At 46.5% G+C, this 12555-nt stretch overlaps 1 protein-coding gene across 1 annotated transcript; it reads left to right on the top strand.

The window, feature by feature from the left end:
- The first annotated feature begins 10877 nt into the window (after nt 1-10877).
- Nucleotides 10878-12170, top strand: LOC141981959 (GTPase IMAP family member 7-like). Its single transcript, XM_074943574.1, has 2 exons — nt 10878-10884; nt 11203-12170. Exons 1-2 carry the CDS (start codon nt 10878-10880, stop codon nt 12168-12170), a joined length of 975 nt encoding a protein of 324 aa, XP_074799675.1.
- The last annotated feature ends 385 nt before the right edge of the window (nt 12171-12555 follow it).

The following is a 12555-nucleotide window of genomic DNA, read 5'->3' as shown; positions in this document are numbered from 1 at the left end:
TTACCCAGTAAGGTATCTACCATCCTGATTTTACAGAGGGGATTTCTTTACTTCTATTTACTCCTATTTCTATTAAAAGTCTTCCAGTAAGAAAACTGAATGCTTTTTCATTGTTCTCAGATCCAAGGGTTTGGGGTCACCTATGCAAATTGGTGAGGTTTTTCATCCAACATTTCCCAGGAAAGGGGGGGTGCAAGTGTTGGGAGGATTGTTCATTGTTCTTAAGATCCAAGGGTCTGGGTCTGTAGTCACCTAGGCAAATTGGTGAGGCTTTTTACCAAACCTTGTCCAGGAAGTGGGGTGCAAGGTTTTGGGAAGTATTTGGGGGGAAAGACGTTTCCAAACAGCTCTTCCCCAGTAACCAGTATTTGTTTGGTGGTAGCGGCCAATCCAAGGACAAAGGGTGGAATATTTTGTACCTTGGGGAAGTTTTGACCTAAGCTGGTAAAGATAAGCTTAGGAGGTTTTCATGCAGGTCCCCACATCTGTACCCTAGTGTTCAGAGTGGGGGAGGAACCTTGACATGGTGGCAGAGCGGTGGGATTAACCTGAAATCATTTTGCGATCCAGTTGAGATTTTTTGAACTAGAAATACAGATTTTAAAAAGGAAATTTTTTTTTCCTTTGGAAAGGAAGTCCAGAAAGCAGCTGAAACTGAAAGCAGCTTGTTTTTTCTCTGCTTTGTGGCCAAGCAGAGACAAAAGGGGATTATCTTTATGAATTGCAGGTTTTCTTTGCCTGGAGGCAGGGTACTTAACTCCTGCAGGGAAATTCACAGTCTTCCAACCCAGAGTTTTTTTTTCCCTAAAAGTAAATGGGGGGCGGGGGGGGGAGTGTTCTACCCATTTGCCTGGAGACAAAAGTGGCAGGGTTTTTTTTTTTTTTTTAGGATTTTGATTTCTTTACAAGGAGCACTGGTTTGAAAAGGAATTTGTTTTTCCTTTAGGCTGCTGGTAAGCAGGTTTCCAAGTAGTTGGAGGTTTTTTGCTTTGATTTGGGCCCAGAGCAGAGACAAGGGAATTGTCTTTTTCTGTAGGCTGACAATCACTATCAGAGAATAGGTATTCTATTCCAGCACAGCAAAATTTTACAGCCAAGTTTTGTTTGTTTATTTCTAAACCTCGGGTGTAAAGTTAGTTAAAAACAGAGAGGTTAGAATGACAAAATCCACGGCTCGACAAAAGCTGGAATTAGCCAGATTTCAGGCTGAGGAAAAACAAAGGGAACATGAAAGACAGATAGAACTCATGCAGCTGAAGAAGGAGGAGAAGGAAAAAGAAAGGGAGGCAGCGAAAGAGGCAGAACAACACCAAGCGGCTGCTCACAGGAGAGCTATGGAGGCAAGGGACAAAGAAATGGAGGCAAGGGCCAAAGAACTGGAGGAGAAGGAAAAAGAGAGGAAGCATGTGGAGGAGATGGAGAAGATAAAGGCTCAGCAGAATATACCAACAAACTCTAGCAATCCTTCTCCAGGTACCACTCCCCATCCCAGAAAGTTCCCCACCTACAAGGCAGGCGATGATACTGAGGCCTTCCTAGAAAACTTAGAAAGGGCCTGCCTTGGGTACAACATCTTTACTGACCAATACATGGTAGAGCTGAGGCCGCAGCTCAGTGGACCCTTAGCTGAGGTGGCAGCTGAAATTCCTAAAGAACACATGAACAAGTATGAACTGTTTAAATCCAAGGCGAGAGTCAGAATGGGGATAACACCCGAGCAGTCTCGTCGGAGGTTCAGAGCCCTAAGGTGGAAACTAGATGTGTCATTTACCCGACATGCCTACCACATTGTGAAACATTGGGATGCCTGGATATCAAGAGCAAGTGTTGAATCTCCAGTAAATTTGCCCTTCCTAATGCAAATGGAACAATTCTTAGAGGGTGTTCCTGAGGAAATAGAAAGATACATCCTAGATGGGAAGCCCAAAACTGTAATCGAGGCAGGAGAGATTGGAGCCAGATGGGTGGAGGTGGCCGAGAAGAAGAAAACTGGTCGCAGTTGGAGCGGAGACCAGAAGGGACAACCCCAGACCACACCCTATTACCGGGGGCTGCCCAAGGCCCCACCTACCTCCCAAAGAACCCTCCAGACACCTTATCGTCCCACCACCCCGTTCTCCAGCAACCCACCTCGCCCCAGTGACCCATCAGCTGGACGATGTTTTAAATGTAACAAGCTGGGGCATGTAAAGGCCAACTGCCCCAAGAACCCCAACAGATTACAGTTCATTGCACCGGGATCACACCAGAGGTCCGCAGGCCCAGATACCTCCCAGATACCCTTGGAGCGGAGGGAAACTGTGAGTGTGGGCGGGAAGAAGGTCACCGCGTGGAGGGACACCGGAGTACAAGTGTCAGCTGTCCATGCTTCCTTAGTGGACCCCAATTTAATCAACCCAGAGATCCAAGTGACAATTCAACCCTTGAAGTCCAACTCATTCAATTTGCCTACAGCCAAGTTGCCTGTCCAGTACCAGGGCTGGTCAGGAACGTGGACTTTTGCAGTCTATGATGATTATCCAATCCCCATGCTGTTGGGGGAAGACTTGGCCAATCATGTGAAGCGGGCCAAGAGGGAGGGAATGGTCACCCATAGCCAGACTAAACAAGCCGTGAGGCCTAGCTCTATTCTGGAAACTTCTATCAGGACCCAGTCAGAGGTGATGGACCCCGACCCCAGGCCAATGTCTGCAAGAGGAGTAGTGGATCCAGTCCCAGAGACCCAGACGGAACCAATCCCAGAACCGGAACCAGCCGAACAACCAACACCAGACCCATTGCCAGCACTGAATCCAGTACTTGCAACCTCAACACCAGAGGGCCCCACTGAACCTGAACTGGCAGCAGCCCATAACCCTACACAAGAGGCTCAGCCGGAGCCTGAATCCCAACATAGTGCACCAGCAGAAAGTGGTTCACAGTCAACGGAAACAGCCGCATCCCCTACATTGCTTCCAGAGGGACCAAGCATAGGTCCACAATCCAATGAGCAACTGATGTCTCCAGCATCAAGGGAACAGTTCCAGACCGAACAGGAAGCAGATGAAAGCCTCCAGAGAGCTTGGACGGCGGCACAGAGCAACCCACCGCCTCTCAGCTCTTCTAATCGATCCAGGTTTGTTGTAGAAAAAGGACTTTTATACAAGGAAACTCTTTCTGGTGGACACCAGGAAGACTGGCATCCTCAGAGACAGTTGGTAGTTCCAACTAAATACCGGGCCAAGCTCTTGAGCTTAGCCTGTGATCACCCTAGTGGCCATGCTGGGGTGAACAGGACCAAAGACCATTTTGGGGGGTCATTCCACTGGGAGGGAATGGGCAAGGATGTTTCTACCTATGTCCGGTCTTGTGAGGTATGCCAAAGAGTGGGGAAACCCCAAGACCAGGTCAAAGCCCCTCTCCAGCCACTCCCCATCATTGAAGTTCCATTTCAGCGAGTAGCTGTGGATATTCTGGGTCCTTTTCTGAAAAAGACACCCAGAGGAAAGCAGTACATACTGACTTTCATGGATTTTGCCACCCAATGGCCGGAAGCAGTAGCTCTAAGCAACCCCAGGGCTAAAAGTGTGTGCCAGGCACTAGCAGACATTTTTGCCAGGGTAGGTTGGCCCTCCGACATCCTCACAGATGCAGGGACTAATTTCCTGGGAGGAACTATGGAAACCCTTTGGGAAGCTCATGGGGTAAATCACTTGGTTGCCACTCCTTACCACCATCAAACAAATGGCATGGTGGAGAAGTTTAATGGGACTTTGGGGGCCATGATACGTAAATTCGTAAATGAGCACTCCAATGATTGGGACCTAGTGTTGCAGCAGTTACTCTTTGCCTACAGAGCTGTACCACACCCCAGTTTAGGGTTTTCCCCATTTGAACTTGTATATGGCCGTGAGGTTAAGGGGCCATTGCAGTTGGTGAAGCAGCAATGGGAGGGATTTACACCTTCTCCAGGAACTAACATTCTGGACTTTGTAACCAACCTACAAAACACCCTCCGAACCTCTTTAGCCCTTGCTAAAGAAAACTTACAGGATGCTCAAAAAGAGCAAAAAGCCTGGTAGGATAAACATGCCAGAGAGCGTTCCTTCAAAGTAGGGGACCTGGTCATGGTCTTAAAGGTGCTCCAGGCCCATAAAATGGAAGCATCGTGGGAAGGGCCATTCATGGTCCAGGAGCGCCTGGGAGCTGTTAATTATCTCATAGCATTCCCCACCTCCAACCGAAAGCCTAAGGTGTACCATATTAATTCTCTAAAGCCCTTTTATTCCAGAGAATTAAAGGTTTGTCAGTTTACAGCCCAGGGAGGAGACGACGCTGAGTGGCCCGAAGGTGTCTACTACGAAGGGAAATGTGCTGGTGGTGTGGAAGAGGTGAACCTCTCCATGACCCTTGGGCGTATGCAGCGACAGCAGATCAAGGAGCTGTGCACTAGCTACGCGCCGACGTTCTCAGCCACCCCAGGACTGACTGAACTGGCATACCACTCCATTGACACAGGTAATGCTCGCCCAATTAGGGTCCAACCTTACCGGGTGTCTCCTCAAGCTAAAACTGCTATAGACCGGGAGATCCAGGATATGTTACAGATGGGTGTAATCCGCCCCTCTGGAAGTGCATGGGCATCTCCAGTGGTTCTAATTCCCAAACCAGATGGGGAAATACGTTTTTGCGTGGACTACCGTAAGCTAAATGCTGTAACTCGCCTGGACAACTATCCAATGCCATGCACAGATGAACTATTAGAGAAACTGGGACGGGCCCAGTTCATCTCTACCTTGGACTTAACCAAGGGGTACTGGCAGGTACCGCTAGATGAATCCGCCAAGGAAAGGTCAGCCTTCACACATCTTGGGCTGTATGAATTTAATGTACTCCCTTTCGGGCTGCGAAATGCACCCGCCACCTTCCAAAGACTTGTAGATGGTCTCCTAGCGGGATTAGGAGAATATGCAGTCGCCTACCTTGACGATGTGGCCATATTTTCGGATTCCTGGGCAGAACACCTGGAACATCTACAAAAAGTCCTTGAGCGCATAAGGGAGGCCGGACTAACTGTTAAGGCTAAGAAGTGTCAAATAGGCCTAAACAGAGTGACTTACCTTGGACACCAGGTGGGTCAAGGAACTATCAGCCCCCTACAGGCCAAAAAGAAAAGGAGGACTTGTGGCACCTTAGAGACTAACCAATTTATTTGAGCATGAGCTTTCGTGAGCTACAGCTCACTTCATCAGATGCATACTGTGGAAATTGCAGAAATGGCCAAAGTGGATGCTATCCAAAAGTGGCCTGTCCCAAAGTCAAAGAAACAGGTTCAATCCTTCTTAGGCTTGGCCAGTTATTACAGACGATTTGTACCGCAATACAGCCAAATCGCCGCCCCACTGAGAGACCTAACCAAAAAGAAACAGCCAAATGCTGTTCAGTGGACCGAAAAGTGTCAGAAGGCGTTTAACAAGCTTAAAGCGACACTCATGTCTGACCCTGTACTAAGGGCCCCAGACTTTGACAAACCGTTCCTAGTAACCACAGATGCATCCGATCGTGGTGTGGGAGCAGTTTTAATGCAGAAAGGACCTGATCAGGAATTCCACCCTGTAGTGTTTCTCAGCAAAAAACTGTCTGAGAGGGAAAGCAACTGGTCAGTCGGTGAAAAAGAATGTTATGCCATTGTCTACGCTTTGGAAAAGCTACGCCCCTATGTTTGGGGACGGCGTTTCCACCTGCAAACCGACCATGCTGCACTGAAGTGGCTTCACACCATCAAAGAAAATAGAAAAAAACTTCTTCGGTGGAGTTTAGCTCTCCAAGATTTTGATTTCGACATCCAACACATCTCAGGAGCTTCTAACAAAGTGGCTGATGCACTCTCCCGTGAAAGTTTCCCAGAATCAACTGGTTAAAATCCTCCTTGAGATGTGGAAAATATTGTTAGTCTTTATGTACTTGGTAGTATATTTAGAGATACATGTGTCTTATTAACTCTGTTTTCCTAGAACTCCAGGAAGAAATCCCAGCCAGTGTTTCACCCTAGCTGAGATTTGGGGGGCGTGTCATAAATATAAAGGCAAGGGTAAACCCCTTTGAAATCCCTCCTGGCCAGGGGAAAGCTCCTCTCACCTGTAAAGGGTTAAGAAGCTAAAGGTAACCTCCCTGGCACCTGACCAAAATAACCAATGAGGAGACAAGGTACTTTCAAAAGCTGGGACGAGGGAGAGAAACAAAGGGTCTGTGTGTCTGCCTATGTGCTGTTTTTGTCAGGGATAGAACAGGAATGAAGTCTTAGAACTTTTAGTAAGTAATCTAGCTAGGTATGTGTTAGATTATGATTTCTTTAAATGGCTGAGAAAAGAATTGTGCTGAATAGAATAACTATTTCTGTCTCTTTATCTTTTTTGTAACTTAAGGTTTTGCCTAGAGGGATTCTCTATGTTTTGAATCTAATTGCCCTGTAAGGTATCTACCATCCTGATTTTACAGAGGGGATTTCTTTACTTCTATTTACTCCTATTTCTATTAAAAGTCTTCTTGTAAGAAAACTGAATGCTTTTTCATTGTTCTCAGATCCAAGGGTTTGGGTCTGTGGTCACCTATGCAGATTGGTGAGGTTTTTCATCCAACATTTCCCAGGAAAGGGGGGGTGCAAGTGTTGGGAGGATTGTTCATTGTTCTTAAGATCCAAGGGTCTGGGCCTGTAGTCACCTAGGCAAATTGGTGAGGCTTTTTACCAAACCTTGTCCAGAAAGTGGGGTGAAGGTTTTGGGAAGTATTTGGGGGGGAAAGACGTTTCCAAACAGCTCTTCCCCAGTAACCAGTATTTGTTTGGTGGTGGTAGCAGCCAATCCAAGGACAAAGGGTGGAATATTTTGTACCTTGGGGAAGTTTTGACCTAAGCTGGTAAAGATAAGCTTAGGAGGTTTTCATGCAGGTCCCCACATCTGTACCCTAGCGTTCAGAGTGGGGGAGGAACCTTGACAGGGACCAAGAGCATTCCCCTGCCCATGTCCCCACCCTGCAGACCCCCCAACCCAGGGCAGGTGGAGGGTCCACAGTGCAGCTCCCCACAGCTGCCCACACAGCTCTTACCATGGCCGGGCTGCTGCCTCCTAGGCAGAGACGGGTCCAGGTAAGAACTGTGGGGACCTGCAAACTCTCCACCTGCCCTGGGTGGGAGGCCCTTGGGGTGGGAACATGGGCTGAGGGCTGCTTTTGACCCTCCTACACCGGGCAGGTGGAGGGTCCATGGTGCAGTGCCCCACAGCTGCCAGGGATCCCTGCCCGGGCTCCAGCTGCTGTCCTGGCCGGGGGAGTGGGGCCTTCATGGGTGAGAGAAGTGACAGGGCAGGGCCTTTCTGAGGAAGTAAGCATGAGAGCTGGGGTATGGTTTAATTCTCAGATACGTTCATTTTTCAGTTTGTGAGCAGAGAAGCTTTGCCAAATGTAATTGCATGATGCCCAAAGTGGGCGATGGCAGCTCAGGTTGATACATTGCTGTTAGAGGGCTTTCTCTGAACCCCTTTCCCTGGTTCTTGTCATGCAGACAGAAAGCAGAAGACAAGAAGTCTGAAGTGCCAAGAAGTCTGAAGTGCAGGCAATACGATTTTTATTGGGGATAGTTCCAAGCAAACATAACCATAGTTCAACATGCCAGCAGAGTCTGTTTCCCAGGGTTCCGTTCCTAGCTCTGACACCGCAGAGTGTTTACCCCATGTCCCTTTCCCAGCTCTGACACCACAGAGCCTTTGTCCATGTCTCTGTTACCCATTCCCCAGTCTCTATTCCCACTTCCTCATTCTTAGCAGCCCCAAATATACATGCAGTGCACGCCCCTACTCACACACCTTACCACTTATGGTCATGCTCCGTTTTGGAGGGCCGTGAGTCTGCGGTCTTCATCCCACTTCTTTTGTATCCCTTGGGAGAGGTAAGGAATGAGGTTTTGCTCTGGCCAATGCCAGGCTTTTCTTTGTCTTTTAGTGTTTCTTATGCCTTCACCCCGAGCCCTCCTTGCCCATCCTAATTCGTTGCTTGATGTGCCTTGAGATACGAGTTGGGGGAGTCTTAAAATGTGAGCTTGTATATTATTCTCCCACCATGCCCAGTAATATTTTAACTGTTCTTATCTGTTCCCAATATACTAACAAACCCATCTGGCCAGACTAGGGTTGCTAACTCGGTTGGATCAGATGGACTGGATGCTGTTGCCACAAATATCATCCGGTCCGTCCGGTCCAACCAAGTTAGCAACCCTAGGCTAGGCCAAAGCAACATACAAAGTGTCTTTGTTCACACATATTAGTATAATATATATGAGTATCAAAAAGTCAAACTCAAAATTCTATCTGAGGCTGACAAACAAGCCTATATATTAACAATTGCTATTTCATGCATTCTTTATGTCTGCATTCTAATCCATTTTGCAATAATCGCATTTTAAAAAAATCAAATATTTCAGTCAAAGTGTGATCCAGGAAAGAAAACTGAAGGAGAAAAGGGTAAGAAAATGACATTTCTCCTCTGCTGTCCTTATTTCTGCAGGAATTATCAGCTCAGATTTTTCTGAAATGAAATTGAGAGCATCACTAGCATTGGGAGTTTGATCCATGCTCCAGAAATTTTTCCTCTCACTCAGCAGGTTTGGACAGGGCTCAATAGTACCCACTTCCAAGGTTGGCTTCTTTGTTCAGCAGCAAGGGCAGATGCAATTGCTTTAAAAACAAGAGAAGAAGTTGCTAGGTCACCTGGCTGGGTGCTGTGGGATTCTAACCAGGATTGGTCGAAAAGTTTCCATCAAAGCTGGGTTCTTGATGAAAAAATTGGGTTTTCTACTAAACAAAACTTTTTATGAGAAGTCCATGGCAAATTTGGACTTTTCATCAGAAAACCAAAAAGTTGTTGTCTTTTGGCCAATGGATTTAGGCTGAATACTCTCTTGTTTTTTATGAACATTTGACATTTTCTGTCCAAAAAAAAAAAATTTCTGACCAGCTCTACTTCTGACAGTACAGATGGGATTTTGCTGTTTGGGTTAAAGAAACATATTTACATTTTAGATACAATACTGTTTGAAATGTCTTTGCGTGTGCAGATAAATGTTTGATACTGTTGGTGTGTGTTCAGCTGCCTCTTCAAATCTTTGCCAATGCACCTTAGTCCTGACCTGCAGTAGACCCTGGTGTTTCGGTCCGAGTTCTCTCCTGAACGAAGACTAACAATCAAGCCAAATCGTGCAGTGGTTTTGTGATGTGGGAAATTGTTTTCTATGTTCAAGGAGGAACCAACGTAGGTTTACTGAAGAGCAGTCCTTACACTGGAAATGATCATAGTTCACACGGTACTTGGCTAAACATTTTCTCACTCAATCCCATGCCTTTGAGGGTTGCAGTCACTCCCACAAATGCCTTCAAAAAAAACCCAAATTTTAAATAATTCTTTTCCAGTTTTCTCAGTGTTTTCCTAATTCTCCATATTCTGTCCCTGCATTTCTTCTGAGTTTGCAAAGAGACTTTTCCCAAGCTGCACTGCCAGCTCCACAGACAATCTCGGCTTCCTGGCATGGTAGGAATGATGGGCTGTGGCATACTCCATCCCTGCACCAGTCTTGCTGGTCTGAGGGCAGTCATGCTGATGTGGACACAGGTTCGGTGGGACTCTGCAACTCCTCCCTGACCAAGAGTGAGGGGGTCACTTGTGGGCAGGCCAGCTGCTCCCATGCAACTTAGCTCCCTTCCTCCAATGAGCCTTCCACTGATCCTACCCCCCATTTCTCCCCCATGCAGGGGCCAGGGCAGTTACTGCTGACCCAGTGCAGCCCAACACCACAGGGAGAGGGGACCTGGAAGGGGAGTTTTAATGAAATCACCAAGAGCCATTTTCTCTTCCTCCCAGGCCAGTTTCTCTAGGCGGCTGTTCTTCACCCTGACAGGCCCACCCTCCCCAGCTGACAGCTCCACTTAGCACCTGTCAGCCAGAGCGGCTTTCCCTGGGCTGCTCACCCATTCAGTGTCCTGGGCTGTTACCCAGATAATGAATAGCCTTACTGGCTGAAACAGTCGGGAAGGCACCATTTCCCCTGGTGTAACTCCCCCCTAGCTGAGTGCCATGCCGACTCCATGCAAGGGGAAGAGCCAGGGGGATGCTGTGGCCATTGCCGAGAGAGGGCTCCTCTCTGGGATCCCATTGCTCCTCTGCTGCTGTGCAGACCGGCTACCCATGGAGGTCCTAAGGGCTCCATGCCACGGAGAAGGTGGGATTTGGCTCTAAAGCCGGGCAATGCAGCTCTATTGCATTTATTTCCCCGGGTGTGTTCATCAGCTCCCCTAAGTAAGAGTGTCAGGAGCTGCTATTGTGGGCATGGTGCATGTTCTCCATCTACTTCTACTGTCTGTACCTCTTCTACAGTGTTTTCTTCCTGTCCTGCCCTCTTTTCCTTCACTGTTTTCCCTCCTCATTCCTGTTTTTCTTCTCCTGCTCCACAGGCTTCACTCTTTTCCCCTTTCATCCATCTCTCCCAGTTATTTGTCCCATTCCCTTTTTCCTCTTTTTTGTATTCCATTCTTTCTCTCCCTAGTCTCCTTCCTTTCTCTTTTTACCTCATTACCCCAAAAATAAAACAGAGGGGCTGATTTGTAGAGGTGCTGAGCACCCAAAACTCCAGCTGAAGTCAGGGGGAGCTGGGCATGCTCCACTTCTCTAGAAGTCAGGTCCAAGTTAAACTCCTTGGGCATCTTCTGCCAACTAAGGAGCCCGTTCTATAGCCTGCCCCGGGCTCTTTCTGCTGCTCCCACATTGCTGGGCTGGCTCCTGGTGACTGCGGCTCCTCTCTGCGTGTAGTAGAGGCTGGACAGGGAGCTAATGAGACCTGGTGGCAACACCGCACCATGGAGAGTGATTCCAAAACAGAACAGTAAGGATCCAGATCAGCATCCCTCCCAGAAACAACACCTGATCACTGCACTGGCCCCCTCCAGCCCAAAGCCTGCTGTGTGCTTAGAACTCACTCAAATCTGAACCGAGGCCTCCAAAGGTGACAGGCTGTCAGTGCTAACCACTCACTTTGCTGCTCCGCTCCAACATGCAAAATGTTTCCAGGCCGATTAGCTAAGGCCTTACAATAGGTATAATTACAGAAAGGGAAATTCCCCCAAACTCACGCATTGTTACTTTATTATCTTTACCATGACATTGTCAAACTTCTTCTTCCAGGCCCAAGAGCTGCCAGATATTACATTGAGAAATCCGAACTACGGATTGTTCTTGTTGGTAAAACTGGAGCTGGGAAAAGTGCAACGGGAAACACCATCCTCGGTGAGAAATTATTTGAGTCTAAAATCGCAGCACAATCAGTAACAGACAAATGTGCTGTCAGGAAAAGAGATTGGAACGGCAGGGACATTGCAGTCATTGATACTCCTGGTCTTTTTGACACAAAAGTTCCTTTAGAAAAAACTATGAAAGAAATAGGGCGTTGTGTGGTAGTCTCCTCCCCAGGACCCCATGCTATAGTTCTGGTGATGCAGCTGAGTCGTTTCACTGCAGAAGAGAAAAAAACAGTTAAAAGAATACAAGACATTTTTGGGGAAAAAGCTGTGGAGTACATGATCTTCTTGTTCACCAGAAAAGATGACTTAGGTGACACGACTTTAGATGAATATTTAAAAGCTTTGGATGACAAAGATCTTCAGAAGTTGATGGAAAAGTGCGGGAATCGATGCTGCACTTTCAACAACAAAGCAAAAGGACAGGACCAGGAAGCCCAGATTTCAGAGCTAATTGCAATAACTGATAAAATGGTGCAAAAGAAAAGAGGCTTACATTATACTAATAAAATCTATAAATATGCTCACATGAAACTTCAAGAAAAAATCAAGCTACTCAGAGAAAGCTGTAAGGAAGAGATGGAAAGAAAAGAAAGCGAGCATGATGAGGAATGTAAAAATATAGATAAGGAACTAAAGAAGGAAGGCTCACATGATGAAACCACTTTGAAACAAAAGACCCAACAGAAGGAGGCCCTAGGACAAAAACTGGAAAAAGATTTAGAGAAAATAAATAACCACTACCAGGAAGAGCTACGTAAACTCAGGGAACAAGCTGACGATGCTTCTATAATAGAAGCCATTTTATTAGAATTCAGGCATATATTTTCAAAAATCAAATGCTGGTTTCAATAACGATTGACTTACTATAATTTCTCCTTCTCTTGTCACTTTGCCAGTTTTTCAATAGTCATAAATTAAATTTCAGTGCTTTGTAACCATTTAACCTCCTAATTTTTTTCTGCATTGAAATTTATATTTGTATCAGCTTTGTACTCAGGCTTATACTTTCATACCCTACAGCAGATGCATACAAAGCATGAGTAAATGAAGCTATTAGCTTTTGTTCTTTCTTAACATTGTGTGCTGGTTCCAGCTACAGTTATTTGATCTCTTCTGAACTATGAGTTGGAATAACCTTGGGTTGATATAATATATTAATTGTGACTACTATTGTTGACAATATGGTTGTAAATGTAGATGTTAATTCTGTTCAGGAATCACTTACTGAAATCAATCT

The sequence above is a fragment of the Natator depressus genome, chromosome 2 (assembly GCF_965152275.1).
Source record: "Natator depressus isolate rNatDep1 chromosome 2, rNatDep2.hap1, whole genome shotgun sequence".
Lineage (NCBI taxonomy): Eukaryota > Metazoa > Chordata > Testudines > Cheloniidae > Natator > Natator depressus.
The sequence above is the reverse complement of the archived record's forward strand: the minus strand, read 5'-3'. Positions and strand labels throughout refer to the sequence as shown.